Genomic DNA, 20,535 nt, shown 5'->3' on the forward strand with positions numbered 1-20,535 from the left:
GTTTAACAAAAATCAACAATAATAAATTCTCTTCAATCATCCAACTCGGTTGCCATTAGCTACGTGCCTCTCAAGTTAGCAAGCTAACGTTTAGATAGCATCGGCTATTGCTTTGTAAAACTTTAGCCTGAACAATAAATCCAACATAGAGGTAAAATATATCAGTGTTAGTAACATTATTTTTGTCGTCCTCAATTAAATGCATCGTTTGAAATCTTTACTTCTCTGAAAAGAAAAAAAAAAAAAACGCCGCTGCCATCAATATTAATTAGACCTCCACCACACATGACTGTTTCAACAATTCACAGGGAAGGGTGTTTCTTTGTTTCATTCATATTTTTGTAACATACTTGATATTTTTATGGTGAATAGTGGAGGATAGAAAATGTGAACATGACTATTTCGACTTCAAGTGTTAAAACAGGTTAAAAAGCAGCTGTTTACTTACATTCTTGGGGGTGAACAAAGCCATTATATCAATAATCTGCATTCTCCTGCCCCGCCCAATATTGGTATTCGTGATAGCCAAAATTTCCATATCGGTCGGGCTCTAGTCACCAGTATTCATTCTTATATGTACAGTGAGGAAAATAAGTATTTGAACACCCTGCGACTTTGCAAGTTCTCCCACTTAGAAATCATGGAGGGGTCTGAAATTTTCATCTTAGGTGCATGTCCACTGTGAGAGACATAATCTAAAAGAAAAATTCGGAAATCACAATGTATGATTTTTAAATAATTTATTTGTGTGTTACTGCTGCAAATAAGTATTTGAACACCTGCCAATCAGCAACAGTTCTGGCCCTCAAAGACCTGTTAGTCCTCCTCTATAACGTCCACCTCCACTTCACTTATTATTCTAAATTAGAAGCACCTGTTTGAGGTCGGTAGCTGCATAAAGACACCTGTCCACCCCACACAATCAGTAATACTCCAACTACTAACATGGCTAAGACCAAAGAGCTGTCCAAAGACACCAGAGACAAAATTGTAGACCTCCACAAGGCTGGAAAGGGCTACAAGGGAATTGCCAAGCAGCTTGGTGAAAAAAGATCAACTGTTGGAGCAATTATTAGAAAATGGAAGAATCTAAACATGACTGTCAATCTCCCTCGGACTGGGGCTCCATGCAAGATCTCACCTCGTGGCGTATCAATGATCTAAGAAAGGTGAGGAATCAGCCCAGAACTACACGAGAGGAGCTGGTTAATGACCTGAAGAGAGCTGGCACCACTGTTTCCATGGTTACTGTGGGTAATACACTAAGACGTCACAGTTTAAAATCATGCATGGCACGGAAGGTTCCCCTGGTTAAATCAGCACACATCCAGGCCCGTCTTAAGTTTGTCCATGACCATTTGGATGATCCAGAGGAGTCATGGGAGAAAGTTCTGTGGTCACATGAGACCAAAATAGAACTTTTTGGTCTTAATTCCACTCACCGTGTTTGGAGGACGAAGAATGATGAATACCATCCCAAATACACCATCCCTACTGTGAAGCATGGGGGTGGAAGCATCATGCTTTGGGGGTGTTATTCTGCACATGGGACAGGACGACTGCACTGTATTAAGGAGAGGATGACTGGGGCCATGTATTGAGAGATTTTGGGGGAACAACCTCCTTCCCTCAGTGAGAGCATTGGAGATGGGTCGAGGCTGGGTCTTCCAACAAGACAATGACCCGAAGCACACAGCCAGGAGAACCAAGGAGTGGCTCCGTAAGAAGCATATCAAGGTTCTGGAGTGGCCTAACCAGTCTCCAGACCTAAACCCTATAGAAAATCTTTGGAGGGAGCTCAAACTCTGTTTCTCAGTGACAGCCTAGAAACCTGGCTGATCTAGAGAAGATCTGTGTGGAGGAATGGGCCAAAATCTCTGCTGCAGTGTGTGCACACCTGATGAAAAACTACAGGAAACCTTTGACCTCTGTAACTGCCATCAAAGGCTACTGTACCAAATATTAACATTGATTTTCACAGGTGTTCAAATACTTATTTGCAGCAGTAACACACAAATAAATTATTAAAAAATCATACATTGTGATTTCTGGGGTTTTTTTTTTTTTTAGATTATGTCTCTCACAGTGGACATGCACCTAAGATGAAAGATTCAGACCCCTCCATGATTTCAAAGTGGGAGAACGTGCAAAGTCGCAGGGTGTTCAAATACTTATTTTCCTCACTGTATGTTTATTTATCCCGCCATTATTTTAACCTCCTATCTCAGGTAAAGCCACAGAGGCAGCAGGTCAAGAAGAAAAGCCCAGACATCTCCATCCCAGGTGATATTCTCCTGCTTCTCCTGAAGAATCTCAATGTGTTTCCAATCCAGAAAAAATGAAAAAAAAAATAAAACTTTCATCAAGTTGTGAGTCTTTATGAAATTATGACATTATTGAGTTGCTGTTAGTATTTCTTCACAACTTCACAAACCCAAACTACTGTAGTACAACTGCTTGGCCAAACTAATATCAGAATTAGCACCAACTTTGTCTTGAGCTTTGCTTTGTGCACAACAGGAATGAGGAAAGGCTCCGTGAGGAGACAGGGGCGGAAACACAAAAAATGACAGGAAGAAAAAGGGCAGTGACGGCGCTAGGAAGGCGGCAGTCAAGATCTTTGAAAGTGTTGCATTACAAACAACTAAATTTATGAAACGGTGGCTGAATTGCCTTTCATGGGAATAATGATGATCATTTAAATAACAGCTGACAAATAAGCCCAAACATCAGCTAGGCTGTGAAGTTGATCAGCTTGTTACTTGAGCTCAATCAAGATGTTTATCATACGTGTAATGAAATAAAGTGTTTGCTTCACACCACCTAAGATTAAACATTTACAACAGAATGCTTGAAGATAATTAGGAAACGTGACTTGTTTATTCGACACAGAGACCTTTGGGTTAAAAATCACAAAAGGTTGATGTATTCCTGGGCAGCTAACCTAAAAAAGGTGCCAAGTTAAATGCAAGTCAGCTGCCCTCAGCTTAAATATCCCAGCTTTCCCACATCATTTTGAAGGCCACTCAGCCAGAGTAGATTTTAGAGCTAGCCTTTAGTGCTTCAATTGTATATTTTAACAAAATGCCTTCAGCAAAAACAAGTATTTTTCAGAAATCTGCCTTAACAATAAAATTAGAACAGATTTTTTGTGTGTGTGTGTGTAAGTGAAAGGTCTACTGCTTTTCTTCAAATAAATGATGCTTCCTCATTACAAGAACACGAGAAGAAGAGAGTTTAAAAGCCCTCAATCATTCAAGTCCAAGGTCTACTGCTTCCTTATGGACAGCTAGTTTAGATAAGAGAATACACAAAACACACACCCCTGGCAGAATCATTAAAGATATTATCATCAGAGTGCTCGATAGCATCCAACATGCAATGACAAATTTGTGCAAGACAGCATGAAGGCCAAATATACCCTGTTCTCTGCTCACACACACACACACACACACAAATCCTTCCTCTTTGAACTCTCTTTAACTCCTCTGTGACCTCAGATTCTCTATTCCCTCATTGTCTGTTTACCACAGTCCCGCTCTGTGTGATCATCCCCTAAAAATTGGAACATGCAAATAGGCAGCTAATGTTGCTGTTTTTAGGCGACTGTGCGAACGCCTAAAGCGAAGAGGGACATGTAATTAATGCTGGGTGGAACAGTGAATTATTTCATTTAGTTTAAAAATGACATGAAGGAATGATACCTTCATCTATTGAACGTTTCTTTTCATGTACTGAACGTTTTTTTTGAAGATACCTTCATCCAAAATCCATCAAAAAATGACTTTAAGGACTCAACCAAATATTGTGATTCATTATTGTACAGCAAACAACAAGGCTATGAGCATCTCATCAAGTAGATTTCTGAAAAAAAAAAAAAAAAAAGAGCTCAACGTAAGTATTAGATATTTTTAAAAACTGAGTAACATAAACTCATAAACATGAATTTTGACCGTTTTTCACTTTTCGTACACGTCGAATTTGAACGAACTCCTCCTAGGGATTTCGCTCAATCGGTTTCAAACTTTCGCCATTTTGCTCAGTAGGCATGGGGGACGAAAAGTTATCAAAACGGTGCAAACCGAAGCATGTTGAGGGGGCGGGGCCAGACCTCAAAGTTATGCTTCACGCCATAAATTTCCAAACGCTACAACTTTCACATTGAAAAACAGAATTGCCCCAAATTTGGCACGAGTCATCCCTGTCCCATGCCCGACGATACCCTGAGGTCAAATTTTGACGTCATCAAAGCCCCGCCCCCTCAGAACAGGAAGTGACTTTTTTGGCTTGGAATGCTCCCTCCCTGACACTCTTGACCCAATCAGGATGATCCTGTGTTAGAAGGCAGATAACAAGTTAGTCTGACTTTCTTTGAAGCGCAAAGCGTTTCCCCTGGAGGATGTGGGCGTGGCGGCGTGGCGAAGTCAGAAGTGACGCCGTTACAATACGTTTGGCTCTAAATTCCACGGATTTGATCCGAGGTTCATGAAAATCACTATGATCGATCATTGCCCGCCCCTTGAACAGGAAACCATGATAATTGCGCAATAGCCTCTCTAGCGCCCCCTAGAATATTTTAAAACCTCAGCCCCAAGCCATTTTTCGACCGATAAATCTGAAACTTGGTGAACATGTGTATCTTCTCAGGACCTATGAAAAAGTCTCTTGGAGCTCCGGTCCAAAACCAACAGGAAGTCGGCCATTTTGGGTCAAAGGTTAATTTTTGGGCGTTTTTAACGGCAAATTTTAACGAACTCCTCCTAGGGATTTTGAAGGATTGACTTAAAACTTGGTTATTAGGCCTTTAAGACATTGGAGAGTAAAAGTTATCAAAAGCTTTCGGTTTCGTTTTGTTAAAGGGGCGTGGCCAGGCCTCAAAGTTGATCTTCACGCCATAAATTTCCAAACGCTACAACTTTCACGTTGAAAAACAGAATTGCACCAAATTTGGCACGAGTCATCCCTGTCCCATGCCCGACGATACCCTGAGGTCATATTGTGATGTCATCAAAGCCCCGCCCCCTCAGAACAGGAAGTGACTTTTTTTGCTTGGAATGTTCCTTCTTTGACACCCTTCATATTATTGACCCAGGAATCTAGGGAACCCTGCTGGAACATCCGGTCATTGAAGCTTGACATGCGTGTCTGCTTCATCTCTCCTGTACCTGACTGAAACCCAAAGAGTCGGAACACTGACCTCCAGTCGTTCCAGAAATCCTCTGTGTGACTGTGGAGGCACTGCACGTTTGAACATGGGGACACATTTAGCCACCAGTTTAGACGAGGCAAAGTTATCAAAATCGGTCAGAAAAGCGCAGTTGATCATGCTGACTAGCTGCTCCGACGTAAACCCCAACACAGCTTTAATATAAATGTCCCTTCAGCTGGAAATTGTTTCCAGTGCAGCTGAAAGGCTCCTTTTATTGAGCTGGTCAAACACCAACCCCTTCCCATCCTCCACTTCTCCTTCACACAGACGTGCACACAGTCCCTCTACTAAACACCACATACAGGGAAACTGTGTATTTTAAATGGTACATTTTGTTAATACAGTACATGTTATAAAATAATATTTTCATATCTTTATTTAGAAGTTTCTCTCCCGTTACTTCACTTGAATGCTAACGTTAAAAAAAAAACACTATTAGCCTATTAGACACCATTAGCCTGGTGTATATCAGAAACTTGTGCAAAATGCACAATAATTATTTTTATAAACAAGTGCATTATTTGTACAGATTAAATGGGAATTGTTTAAAAATAAAAAATAAAAATAAAAACCTTTTAGCAAAGTCACAGTTTAATGATTTACCATAATTCAAGTTGGTAATGGGACAGAATATATGAGTATCAGACAGGAAAAGTATCAGTTAGTTATTGAAAAAAAGAAAGTTTTTTGCATTAAGTCACATAAGACTTTAACACAAAGCTTTATTAGTCAGACTTTTATGTAGTTATTTTAACAAGTTTCTCTTCCTCTGCTAGGTTTAAATTCAACCAACTAAAATCATTTCTTTTGTATTAGTTTATTATTAGTATAAGGTTATTTTACTAGAAAACTGCTGTTTTGATCATTTTCATGAAGCACCATATTTAAAAATCAAAACACACCAAACTCTCCCAAGACATTAATTCAATATTAAAGTTATTACAGCCTTGCGCTGGTGTATTCAACCCCATCATGGAATATCAGGAATGAACGACAATTTCCTCCAAGATCAATAAAGTTCTCTCGTATCTCATCTTACAGTGATGAGAACAGCCTCTAGTTAATTCCATGCAAAACGATGGCATGTAGCTACAGCTCACTTTGTGCTGCAGCAACACTAAACACGTGTGGGTGTTTCTGAACTGTGCCGACAGCAAACACGTCGTACTCTGCAGGAAGGACAGGTTTACCTGTTTTTTTCATGTTTATGAACACCTGTCCACAAATCTGTGAACAAAATACACAGTCTGTTTAAAACAGCCTATGGGGTTTAGTAAGTATTAATTGGTATGTTACTGATTGCGTGCATATTACTCACAAGCATTCCCACTCGTTTATGTCATGCTTGGATTCAGAATCATAAAAGCTGAGGAGTACTTTACTTTACTCTTCTCCTGAGGTGTCCAGAACGTCCTACACTGGTTGTTGATGCTTCAATAGAAGCTGAAAGCTCTGGACTCATTATTAAACACTGTTATTTTGACACAGCTCGATAAAATAAAAAGATAAGAGGCACTATGCATATACAACAAGTGCCAATTAACTGTCAACATGGATCAGGACCAGAATCAGTAGAACGAACCAGAAGTTTCCTCTTGAAATCTTCTGGTTCCCTCAATCAGATTTCTGAGCTGCTTCGTCTGTAAACTTTTCAGCAATGACTGTAAAAATGAGAGAGTTCAGCAAAACATCCACACAAAGTCTTTTTCTCAGAAACTATCTGCATTAGACAGAAGCTTGAAAAAGGTTCATCAGAAATACCAACAGATAAGAAATGAGACGTCACACTTTTAAAGCTCAGGAAGACGTTATATCTGGGTGAATATTAAAAAGTTTGATTTGGAAAGTTTATAAATTCAGATATATACTATTCATTATAAGATTAAAGTTTTTAAACAGGCCAACGTTTAACTCAATATCATAACGTGACTTTAAGGGTTCGACCAAATATTGCAAATCGTTTTTGTACAGGAATTTTCATGATTCTAAAAGCAATTTCCCCTAGTACAGATTACTGAAATAAAATCTGCAACATTAGAATTCATACATTTTTCTAAAAACTGAACATTAAAACTGACTATACTGTGTAAATCAGAGATGATGATTTTCCTTCCACTTCAGTGTATGAGCAGAGAGAAGTTATAGAAGCTTTTAAAGTTGATGTGAGATGTTACTAAAATTACAAAACTCTTAAAAAAAAGTCACATTATTCTTATTAATATTTTGATTACTTCTTGCCTTTTTCCCCATTGTATACTTTAAAATGATAAGGGAATTAAAAAAAATTATAGGATAGGATTTTTTGGTCACCATTCCACATTTATTTTTCTACTAACTGTCCATAGAAAAGCCTTGCGTCTGATTTAAACCAACAGATTGGCTTTCTTCAGGAGCTTGACGTTATTAGTATTCTCTTGCTTGTTACCAACTGCAGTGTAGGAAATCCCTTTGTAATTTTTCTTCATGGTTATGCCGTTCAGTTGCGTGCAATTCTATCGTGCTGTTTAAGTTCAGAAAATGTAACGACACAAAATTATCCGGCTCCGATTGGTCTGAAAGTTTAGTTTGCAACACGTCTTGGATGTCTGGCGCACTGTGACAATAACAATATGAAAGAGCGATGAAAGGATCATAATTGCCTTTTTAACTTGCTGAGTCCAAGACACTGCAACTTGCCAATACACACAAGATTAGCTGCCCTGAAACTAATTGACAAGAACAGCAGGGTAAATGTCCGTGTTAAAGGCAGGTTGGTGATAACAGAAGCCTAGGGAACCCTGCTGGAACATCCGGTCATTGAAGCTTGACCTGCGTGTCTCTTCATCTCTCCTGTACCTGACTGAAACCCAAAGAGTCAGAACACTGACCTCCATTATTTCCACAAATCCTCTGTGTGACTGTGGAGGCACTGCACGTTTGAACATGGGGACTGATTTAGCCACAAATTTAGACGAGGCAAAGTTATCAAAATCGGTCAGAAAAGCGCAGTTGATCATGCTGACTAGCTGCTCCGACGTAAACCCCAACACAGCTTTAATATAAATGTCCCTTCAGCTGGAAATTGTTTCCAGTGCAGCTGAAAGGCTCCTTTTATTGAGCTGGTCAAACACCAACCCCTTCCCATCCTCCACTTCTCCTTCACACAGACGTGCACACAGTCCCTCTACTAAACGCCACATACAGGGAAACTGTGTATTTTAAATGGTACATTTTGTTATTACAGTACATGTTATAAAATAATATTTGCATATCTTTATTTAGAAGTTTCTCTCCCGTTACGTCACTTGAATGCTAAAAAGACACTTTTTAAAGTCTGGTGTAAAACAGAAACCTGTCATCATTTTTAACAAGCGTTTGTACAGAATATTAAATAGTAACACATTTTTAAGAAATAAGTCAGTTTAATGAGTCATCTTAATTCATGCTGCTAATGGGACAGGATGTGTCTGAGTGGAAGGTATTATACTGCATATATAGGAAGGATCCAATTTAAAATCAAAAGACACCAAACTCTGAGTCTCCTAAGACATGAACTCCTTTTTAAAAGTTATTACAGCCTCATGGTGGTCTAATATACCCCATCATGAAATATCATCAATGGACGATGCAGTGATGAGAACAGCCTCTAGTTAATTCCATGCAAAACGATGGCATGTAGCTACAGCTCACTTTGTGCTGCAGCAACACTAAACACGTGTGGGTGTTTCTGAACTGTGCCGACAGCAAACACGTCATACTCTGCAGGAAGGACAGGGTGTGCTTTAGCTGGTTTTTCATGCAAATGGGCACATTTCCACAAATCTGGGAACAAAATACACAAAGGCTGTTTCAAACAGCCTATGGGGTTTAGTAAGTATTAATTGGCATGTTATTGATTGCTTGCATATTACTCACAACCATTCCCACTCGTTTATGTCATGCTTGGATGCAGAATCCTAAAAGCTGAGGTGTGGCCTTGTTTTATTTACTCTGCTCTTGAGGCGTCCTGAACATCCTACACTGGTTGTTCATGTTTCATTAGAAGCTAAAAGATTGGACCAGAAGTTTCCCCTTGAAATCTTTTGGTTCCCTCAGTCAGATTTCTTGGCGGGTTCTTTAAACTTTTCAACAATGACTGTAAAAACAAGGGGGGGGGGGGGTTCAGCAAAACATCCACGCCAAGTTTTCTCAGAAACTTTCTGCATTAGACAGAAGTTTGAAAAAGGGTTGATCAGAAATACACAGACAAGAAATGAGACGTCACACTTTTAAAACCCAGGAAGACGTTATATCTGGGTGAATAGTAATGTTTGGTAAGTTTGTAAATCCAGATATACAGTACAGCATTCATTATCATAAGATTAAATTTAATAAACAGGCCCACTTTAACATGACTGTTTGTTTGATAAACATTTTACTAATGGTTATTTAGTTTAACTTTAAATAACCAAAGACAAGTATTTGGAATGTTAGTTGACATTATAAATTAGTAAAATGAAATATTTTTACTCCACCACTTCCACCTTCAGCTATCTGGTTGAGCTGACATCTAAACATTTAAACTGTTCTTAAGCATCTACCGTATTTTTCGGCCTATACGTCGCAGGTGTTTTGCATAATTTGCATTATCTGTGACTTATACGTCGAAGCTACATATTTATGTTTTTTTCCCATATTTATAAACCAATGTTTGGCTGAGATATGACAGTTATTAATTCTGACTGAAAATATTGAGCAGTACCATTTTCAGCCACTAGATGGCAGTCGAGCAGTATGGCATGCCGTTGTATCATGTAATAGGTAAAAGTGGCTATTAATGACACAATCGGCTTGCCAAAGCCTGCCACCATCATCTGCCTGGAGCAACCATCAAATCAGCTTCATTTCGCTGCACTGCCCCGGCAAAATGCACCTGATTTAACCATTGACGTGCATTTGTTAAGGAAAAGTTCAACTAAGACACACCTTTACTATAAAGTTGAGCTAACAAATAATTGTTTTAGGTGGTTATCTTGTTAAATGTCGAAGAAATGGACAGTGAGTCGCCCTCTGCGCGTTCATGTTTCTACGTTATTGGCTTTTGAAAATGCAGCTGATTTGACCATCAAAGTGCATTTATTCTTCTCTTTCTTTAAAAAAAAATAATAATAAAAAAAATAAAAATTGAGCGATGATGATAAGTTCATTGAAACACTTCACAATGTTTCTACACTTAAACTGAGCTCAAGAGAGAAAAAAAAAAAGGAAGAGTTAGACTGAGACACACCATTGCTATAATTTTGAGCAAACAAATAATAGTTTTTAGGTGTTAATCTCGTTAAATTCTTGTTAAAGTCCTCCTGTGCACGCAACCGCTGCCGCAATTTGGCAGCCAATCCATTTTTGGAACAACACCGGCCCACATGTGCGGGTTGTCAGCGGTGACGTATTTATGGATTTCTCCACTTTATTAGAAATATTTGTACTGATGCGACTTATAGGGTGGAGCTACGTTTACGGCGGAAACACTGTAGTTAAAATCAGCTGAAATCTAGTTTAAAAGTGAAAGTTTGTCTGGTCATTTTATAAATGTCTGTAATTAGTCAACACTGGCGAGAATAAATGTTCACCGCCCATGGGTGGATTCAAAATTGAGATCTAAACATTGCCAGCACTCCCTTGACAAATACTCAAGACCTTTCCCAGCTTGTGACCTCACTGCAGAGGCTCTTTGTATTAGGAACACCTAAGATGATGCCTAAACACATGAAGACGACAAACCTTTATACATAGTTGTTACTTAAGCAATCAATGGGTCATTCTAAATAACACTTTCTGTTGGAGTTGTAGGCATGCATCAACACAAGAGTGAGTTCACACCAAGCAATTACTGAAGAATGCTGGACGTGTTTATTGACGAAAGAATTGCCAATACCAGCACATGTCAATACAGATAGAGTGTAATACAATATTTTTGAATAGGCAAAGACTCGTCTTACAAATGTACTACAAACAGCACAATCTAGTAAAAGATCAATCATTTTATTCAGCTCTTCATTTTCCATTCTTTAAAATATGTCCTCAATGTACAGAAGGCACTTAAGTGGGATTATTTCAGTTGCAGCGTGGCACAATTTGTCACCAGTTTAATCGAATGTGAAATGAGGACAGTTCCTGCACCTTCAGAGACGCCGTCAGAGCCTTTCATGGCGATGTGAAGCCAACATGTGACAATGTCAGAGTCGATCGATCAACTGCGCCACCAGGACTGCATGATGTAATCGTGGAGTGTGACTCAGACTGCCAGCACACGGCATTGATAATGCACGCATATCCACCAGCAGGCTTCATCCAACTGGCACCGCCGAGATTCGGAGCGCTCGCTTGTTTAAAACGTGTCAATCAAACTCCTGTTGGCAGCACTGGTCTGAAGATGAAGAACGCCTGCAGATCTTGTTCGGTCTCCAGCTACTCCATGTCATGCATGCTGAGCTAAGCAGAAGCACCATTCAGAACGGGGAGAGCTGTCCTCAGCAGTGAGCATTCCCATTGCTTCATCGGAGACCAACACACTGCTCACCTCTGACCCTGACCTTTGACTCCTTTGTGTTTGTGCGTGTTTGTAAATGTGAAAATGAACTTTGAGCTGCTCTCTAAGCCACACAGAGATGCTTTCAGCCACACACCAATAGAGTTCGTATATAATTAACAGATGTTTAGTTCATAAACAGGAGCCAATATGGCCCAGAAAATGGGATTTTAACATCAGAGCTAGACTTGTTTTTCCATCACACAAAGTAGAAAATTATTTAAATAGATGTTTAATCAATAAGTTGAAATAAAAAAGTGATACAAACTATTATATTTTAGCTTTAAATTTTGTTATTTCCTGCATGTATTACAAAGGAAAACCTAATGGCTTTGGGTCTTAGACAGAGCAACAACTTTGTCTCTAAAACGTGTATAAAATATCTTGAATATATTTATTTCTAGACCTAATGTTGCATTTCTAACTCTTAACAAAAACCATCAAATGGTACAATAACTTGTACAAATGTATTCAAACTAGTCCATCTGTGGTAGGACACTTGTTCTAATATCGTTAGCATCGTTCTACTTGCACACAGTTTTTGAAGGAAATTAGCAAGTAGGTCGTTCTGAACATCTCAGAAACTGATCTGTGGATGTAGACCTGCTCAAATCCTTAAGTCGCTTCATGTAATTTTGGGCACACTGTGCAGGCCAGACTATCACTTTCAGGACATTTTGTTCTTTAAGCTCTTGATGGGTTTTGTTAGACTTGATGCAGAATAAACTTAAACCAAACACCTTCCTAACAGATAACGGATCTGCTTGAATTTTTCAGCATGCGCCATATCAATAATCATTATTAAAATCATACTTTATGTACAAAAATTGAGTCCCAAAAATGCAAAGAAACTTTATCCATGTTTCACTGATGCCTATAAAATATTACTATACCTCTCTCATCCCTTCTGTGAACAGTCTACATCCAGAAATGTCAATACAGACCACCTGTTGTGTTTTTTTTTTTACTGTACTCTGCTTTAGTGTTTTCTGCATAGTTGAGTCATTTGAATCTATTTTCATGTTAGAGATCTGCGTATTTGGCTGCAATTCTTTCCTGAAGACCACTTCATGGAGGACGCCTCTCAACAGACGTACGTCCTGGGTCACATAGGATTTCTGCCGTTTCTGAGCTGTTGGCACTACTGGAAAGGCTCAACACTTTGTGTTTCTTCTGCTTCTTCACAAGAGCTTGAACAGCATAAGATAAAACATGAGTCTGTTTTGAAATCTTTAACTGGGAGACGCCTTGTTGATGTGGTACGACTGCCTCATATCTAGTTGCTGCGCTCGTCCTTGTCGTGATATTCTGAAACTGCCATCCACACCTTATTTTGGTAGCAGAGAGATGTTTAGTGCATGTGGTTAATCATACACCTGACAACAATCTTACAACAGTCCCTTTTTTACCTATTGTAGATGAACTGATGCTGTTTCGGAGGCAAAGGGAGATCACACCAAATAATGAAATTAAAGTTTACGTTTGCTAGCAGACAACGCTTTATGAATGTATTAAAAAATATTAGTGTTTATAGTTGTGAAGGCATTCTTACAACATTTTACACACCTGCCTAAAACTAATTATCACTTGAAACCTGCTGATGTTTAGGATGCAAAAATATATATTTTGTTTTAGGAATTCAAATGTACCTCCTGGTCTGCTCGAGTCAGAGCTGTAGACGCCACCGCCAACACAAACATGTTCCCAACAATGAACCAATGACAGGGTGTCTGAAGATACGCACCAAGTGTGCTTTGCTCGAGGGATAAAAGTCTGTCACAAGCACATTTGCCTGAAGCTCTAACACTTTCAAATCCCAACACGTTTGTAATGATGATCAAAGAACATTTTCTATGATTCTATAGCAACTTCAGCAAAATGACAACATCACATCTTGGCACTTTATTTAATTCTGACAAAATTTGTATTGGTTTCTCTTCTAGAACTGTAATTTCTTGTTATTTTCTTGCATGATTAATCATTTTTAACAACTAATTCACTTCCAAAACTAGGCTGTCAAGGTTCAAGAGTAGAGTTTTAAAGGGATTTTTCTCTAAAAATAGTCCAAAATGCAACAAAAAAAAAAGACATGCAAATAGTCACATTTGAGAGGCCAGAAACAAGTCGCTCTTTAATTCAGCATTAAAATATCTGCCAGTTCACAAATAACTGCCAAGAAAAACAGCTAGGATGTAAATCCATTTATGCTTTTATTAACGGGCTTAAAATAATAATAAAAAAAAAACTACATAGGAAAAAAAAAAAAAAGCAACAACATTATAGTAGACTCAAGAAAAAGTGACCTTCTCACGATGTGGATGTTTGTGGAGAAAGATCTGTCTCAAATGCTTTCTGTTCATTTACATTTGCTGCATCAGAAGGCCCTATATGAACTGAGACATTTTATTATTTTCCTGTTTCTGCCCTAATCTTCATTACCTGCAGTGAATTCTCTACACAGTGATCTTCATACGGGCCTTTAGACCTCCAATCCAAGCGTTCAGCTGTTGCCATGGGTACCATTTCCATCTCGTCAGCATTTCTGAGGTCCTCCCGGAGCGAGGTAATTTGCCCTCTCCTCTTTCCTTACAGTTTTGTATTCTTTCCAACCCTTGTTTTTTCCTCCTTTAGAAGATGGGGAAAAATAAACCCGTCCTCTGTTCTTGACAGGAATGACTATTCCTTCTCCTGTTCTTTCTCTCAAATTCATTCACCCAGTGTTTGGCACCAACAATCTTCACTCCTCCTACTCTTACTCCATCTCTCTACAGTATCTTTAACAATGTGTATATTTCCACAGGCTGAGGGGCTGAGTTGGGAGGAAATTGAAAGAGAATGTGCATCTGCTGCTGATTTTAGCTGAACGGGATCACTCAGATCCTGAGAGCTCAAATGTGCCTTAATTTCCTTAGGGAATCTCAAGGAACTCATCTGATGTATAAATTGAGCTATATCATCGAGGGAAGTAATTGTTTAGAAGATTAGAAAGCCTTAAATGTCTTACTTATGTGCAGGATTTGACCTTTATGTTTCTGCTGCAGGCATGTTAACAGCATGAACCTGGTACCAGGAGCTCTGGCGTGGATACTACTCATTAAAAACAACATCTGAAACTAAGATATTCAAAATAAACCAGCTTCAATATTGAATAAAAGAACATTATATTCAACACTGCTGGTATATTATGTAATAATAATGTGATATTTCCTCCCTACAGGGGAATTTTTAAAAAGTGCATATCAGACTTGAGCTATAAACCAGCTGGCAGAGATTCAGGAGGATGTTTAAAGACACGCTGGAGGCTTAGAACCAAAGTTCTCTGGATAAATGGTGACTTTGTACAATGCACAAGTATTGCACTAACAGGAACAATAAACAACCACAAGCATAAACTGACCCATACGAATCCATGAGGCTGGAACCTTCTTTGAGCTTTCTTTTGGATGGACATGGATTACGCTTCCACTCAGAACGGATCAGAAAATGAAAGACTCGGCTCATAATTACAACCATAATCCGTGGGAATTCCACATGATGCTTTAACTGAAACCGGACCACGTATAGCTCACATCCATGAGAACAAATGGACCTGCTGTTCAGCGGATCAGTTGGACGGGCAAGAGCACATGCACAGCTGGGATAACTGATCTCTACATCCTTTCTATACATAGACGTGGGAGTATTCTTAGTGCCAATCTGTACTAGCAGCAAAGATGACAAACATAAACTACAAGAGGAGAATTATTGAGTCTAAGACTGGGGAATAAACCACATTTAAATGCAGTTTCAATTACTTTAATTAGTGGATTTGCTTACCCATGCAAGGCCGACATAAACCTTTATGGCAAGAGCTCACATTATATATCCGAGCTGATGTAAAACAAGTTAATATGTCACACAAGGAAGGTGCTTACGAGTTCAGATAGCCCTGTAAGGTCACCTAACAATGACCACAGGCTGCAGAGGCCATAGACTCAATATCTTTTTCACTTACAGAGGCTGTGACAGATGCAATTCAATTACCACTCACTGAAAAGCAAGAAGATTAAAAAAACACCCGACATCTAAAGCTCAATCTCTTTTTTCAAGACGATTTTCTGTCATAACAAATGACTACAAAAAGTCAAACAGACTACTGAGCAGACTTCAGAGGATTTGGCAAGAATGTAAATTCATAAAAGATGACAGATATGATAAACAAGCTATTTTTGGATGAGTGACAAACATGATCAAATCAGGAATTCCTGCGTGATGGGAGAATAAATCCAACTACAAAAAGCTTTTTTTTATATATATTTTAAAAACCCAACGTTTTAAATCTGGAGTATGTCGATAACAACGTCACACCAACCAACACATGACAATAACAGAGCTTGTGGTTATTTAAGAAGCAAAAAAAAAAGCCAACATACAGAACTAGTGCTTTCATACACATGGAGAGGTTGAAGAAACAACCAAGCGTAGGAAATCAAATGCATTGATTAGCTGATCATTAGCAAGGTGTGAACGCCTCAATTAAAGCAGAGGTTTTGGTAGTTTGTTGGTCCAGATGTGTGTAAACACAAAGTCAAGGAGGACAAACATCTGAAGCTGATGTTTCTGACAATCAATCAAAGAAAATGTTGTGAAGACAATTCCACAGACTTTGGAGGCCAATGTTACAAAGTAAAGAGAACCCGTCCGAGTGGAGAACATACAAAGTTGCCTATGTTCACAGGGGTTTACATCAAACCCAGAGAGATTGTTAAAAAAAACAACAACCAAAGAGCAACATCTAAGATTCTAGACTTCTGAAACGTTATGTGATTGGAACAACGTCCTTTTAGATGATAAAGTCAAAGGAGATGTTCAGCCATAATCTAGTAACTCATTCAATGAACATGGAGGTCACTAGTGGAAACTAAATGTGTCTTTCTAATGGAAGTCATTTTCAATTCATAACCATTTGTCCTATTTCCAACACATTTACTTTTTACAGCAATATCATCATATTTTCTGTTTTCTTGGTGACAGTGTGGCCTATTATTGGACTTGAAAACAACAAGTTATTCTTCTTATAACTATGTACCACATTTTTCAGACTATAAGGCACACTTACTGACCTTGAACTGGTTTTATGTGATACACGGTGCTCAAAGATGTGTCAAAATGAACTTGTTTTGCTTAATGCGCCTTATAATCCCATGAGCCTCGTGTATGAAAACAAACCCGTTCATTGGTATTGCGCCTTATAATCCGGCGCGCCTAAAGCCCCCAGTATACTGCCGCGTACATCCATACGCAGAGGTACACACATACGTACGCAGAGGTACGTGCGTACCCCCCAGCGTACCCTCCGTGCAAACCTCAAATTTTTACGACCGCATCTGCGCACGCGGTGTCGCACAATAAACTGCCCAGCGAGGGACTGTTTTGTATGCGACACCAATGTATTAAAATCCCATTCTTCATCCCTGATCTGGCCTTTTCTTTTGTTTTTTTTTGCCAAAACTCAAGCGATCTCGTCCTCCTCCATTGATGCCATGACTGAAATGGTGAGAAATGGAGGAATTTGTCACGAGCGAATAAAACTCAGGTCCAGCATGGCTGTGGGAGGGTCTGGAGATTTCCTGGTGGGCTGGTCTGATGTGTGGGCTGTAGAGCCAGCGCTCTCTGTTTTTTTTTTTTTTTTTTAAGATCTTTTTATTAACAACATAGAACACAGAACACCGCTGCGTGAGGCTGCCAGCGCTCGCTTTTTTTCTTTTTTCCGACCTGTCAATCAATCCAGTAGGCGTGTCAACAAATGACCAATTGGCGACCTTAATTTGTCCCGAAGGTAAACGCCCCTTGTCTGCGAAGCTGCTCTGCAGCTGCTCAGGGTGTACGCTGGAGTATCATGTCTGAACCCTCTGCGTACCATACACGCGTACGTACGCGTGTACGGACATAAGCGGCAGTAAACTGGAGGCTTTACGCTCTGAAAAATACAACTACAATCGTTTTTGACAGGAACACAAGAGCTTGCTGCACTCCTTTTTTTATTATATTTCAATAAAGTATTGGCCTTTAACGTATGAGAGAGAATGTTATTGTTAACTACCGGTGAAGATTCATTCAACTAGGGATGCACGATATTGGATTTCTGGCCGGTATCCGATATGTTAAAACTTATTCAGCCGATAACCGATGCTGATACCAATATTTTATATGTTCCTTCGTCAGAACATATCCCTCTTATTTAGGCTTATTTCCTACAAAACTTGTGCAACAGCTCTAAGAGCTGGTGACGTATATTCAGTAACAGCCATATGATATGAATAGCACTTTAACTTGCATGAAAAGTGTTAAACATTATTTATTAGCATTAGTCACCTGCGATGCTGTCTCACTTGTGGAGGCTTGTTCCAGGTTCCTAGCTGCAGTGTGGGATCCTCTGCACTCCTGTGCCTTTTTAAGTTCAAAGTTTTTGTCTATCCATTGTGCCGTAAGACTAATCATGCTAACGGGGCTAACACGACGTGGTAAAACTCACCCAACAAGTCGTGCTATCGGCTATTAACTTCTCAATGACGTCTGAAACGACGGCTTGTGACTCTGGTAACGCTATGTCGGAAAAATATCTGACTGGGGACGATGTAGCGAGGCTCAGCGTAGTCCATAAATCTTCAGAATCAGACATCCTCACCAACGAAAAATAAAACTTCCACACCGCTGACATTTTGAATTTTCCTCTCCTCCGTGAGATCAGGAAGGCGCGCGTGACGTCATCACGTTGTGCTGCTGCTGCAGGCGAACACAGCGCCTTTTATATCGGCGACTTATTTTAATGGAATGGCCGATATTTAACTTTAACGCTAATATCGGCCGTTACCGATACCGTGCCGATAATATCGTGCATCCCTACATTTAACTTTTCTTCATACTCATTGAGCCACGGGGACTCAGTTGCAATAAGGACCTGTGGCAAAGATCATTAATTGCATCTGTTTTTGTTTTGTTTTTTTTAACACATATGATTTGCATTATTTTTTAATAAAAGGTCTAATAGCTGTGGTTTGAGTGAAACCATAACCTATTGCTGTTTCTGCTGGGAGTTGTGCAAAAATGTTCAGCATTCATGACTTCAACTTTCATTCTTTACAAAGGAAGATTCCCCAATCAGTCAAGCTGATGCATAAGAAAGCGAACTTTCTCCACATCATGAGGAAGAGTATTTATCAGACACTCATCGTAGCCACTGGGAGTTAAAAGGGGTTCATTAAATCAGACCTAAAAGCTGAGCTGAAAGCTGCTGGCAAGAGTCAGAACAACGAGCAAATGGATGGATGCGATCAGGAAATCATCTCACCATGTCCGCCGGGGTGCTGCTCGTCATCCTGAAGGTGTTTCCTGATCTCCGAGGAGCTTCACACGTTCATAAACACACACGGTCACACCAGAGATGGACACAGGAACACACAAAGAAAGAAAAAACCTGACGTCCTCTTCGTGGGGTTTAGCAGCACTCAGAAACACAATGTCCTCCTGACGACTCTTCGTCACCGAGGTAAAGACGGGTTAAAATGCCTCTTCCGCTTTCTACTATTGCACAATCATGTCGTCGACTAGCCCGAACACAAATGAGGTGTTTAAGTTAGTGAGGGAAGCTGTCGACCCGAGGGCCCTGCGTTAACCCGTCAAACATCTACACTACCCCGCTGTGGGGAAAGGTGTCTCTACGTGGAGAAAAAAATAAAAATACGGACTCTTGATGGAAAAACAATAAAAATGTCCTCAACATAAACAGCTACTGTCCTTCGTTGTGACTGTGGTGTCGGGGAAAATGCGGCGCACGCGTGAACGCGTCAGTCCTTGTCCTTAAAGTGCGTGGAAACGCAGTCGCTGGACAGCTCTGCTGCTGCTGCTGCTGTACCCCTACGACCCGCTCAGCTGTCTTCCTGCCTCCTAACCGTCGTCAAGTTAGGACCGGAACAAGACGCGGAGCTTCCGGTTGCTGCTTTCAAAATAAGACGTTATTTAATTCACTGCTGAAAAAATGGAAATGATTGCTAACAGTAACTAATTGTAACCTTTTCAAGTTTTTATTATAGGCTATTTATTATGTTAGCGTGTTGTTTTCCTAACTTGTTTCCTAACTGGTGCATAAATTTGTAGTAACATCCAATAGACTTTTATTGGTCGATTGGTAACTCTAAATTGTCCCCCAGGTGTGAGTTTCTCGTTTGTCTCTATGTGTCCCTGTGATGGACTTGCGACCTGTCCAGGGTGTACCCCGCCCCTCACACAGGGATTGCTGGACATGAGCACCGGTGACCCCCATGACCCAAAATTGAAGAAGCAGGTAAATGTTAATGGATGGAGGGGTGGTTGTTGATTGGTTGTTGATTGTTGCGGAGAGTGGTGAGGGCTGCACAGGGGACTGTCGGAGTCGGCATCCCCACTGTCACAGACATCTGCGCCTCCGGATGCAGGAAGAGGGCTGCCTGCATCATGGGGGACCTCACTCACCCAGCACACACACTTTTTGCCCCGCTCCCCTCGGGAAGGAGGTTGAGGAGCATTAAGTGTAGAACCACTAGACTGAGGAACAGCTTCTACCTTGAGGCTGTTAGACTCATGAATCTCTGGCTAGAATAATCGCTGTGAAGGATAGCGTCATGTTGCTGCTGATCTGTTTCAATGTTGATGTGTTCATGCGTGCACATCCGCTCACGCAGACTCATGTTCATGTTTGTGCTGATGTTCAATGTTTTATGTTATGAGTGCTTAGTGTATATTTAGTTGATGTTTTTCTTGG

General features: G+C 39.9%; 1 protein-coding gene across 1 annotated transcript in view; it reads right to left on the reverse strand.

Moving 5' to 3' along the window:
- ubl3a (ubiquitin-like 3a) overlaps window positions 1-19,675 on the reverse strand; it is a 51,751-nt gene extending 32,076 nt beyond the window's left edge. Inside the window, exon 1 of the mRNA XM_037687945.1 lies at window positions 19,087-19,675. Coding sequence (XP_037543873.1) covers window positions 19,087-19,113 — 27 coding nt within the window. The 5' untranslated portion in view covers window positions 19,114-19,675. The remainder of the gene's footprint in view (window positions 1-19,086) is intronic.
- Between the last annotated feature and the right edge of the window lie 860 nt (window positions 19,676-20,535).

This window comes from Nematolebias whitei, chromosome 14 (genome assembly GCF_014905685.2).
Source record: "Nematolebias whitei isolate Nwh7 chromosome 14, NemWhi1, whole genome shotgun sequence".
Classification (NCBI taxonomy): Eukaryota; Metazoa; Chordata; class Actinopteri; order Cyprinodontiformes; family Rivulidae; genus Nematolebias; species Nematolebias whitei.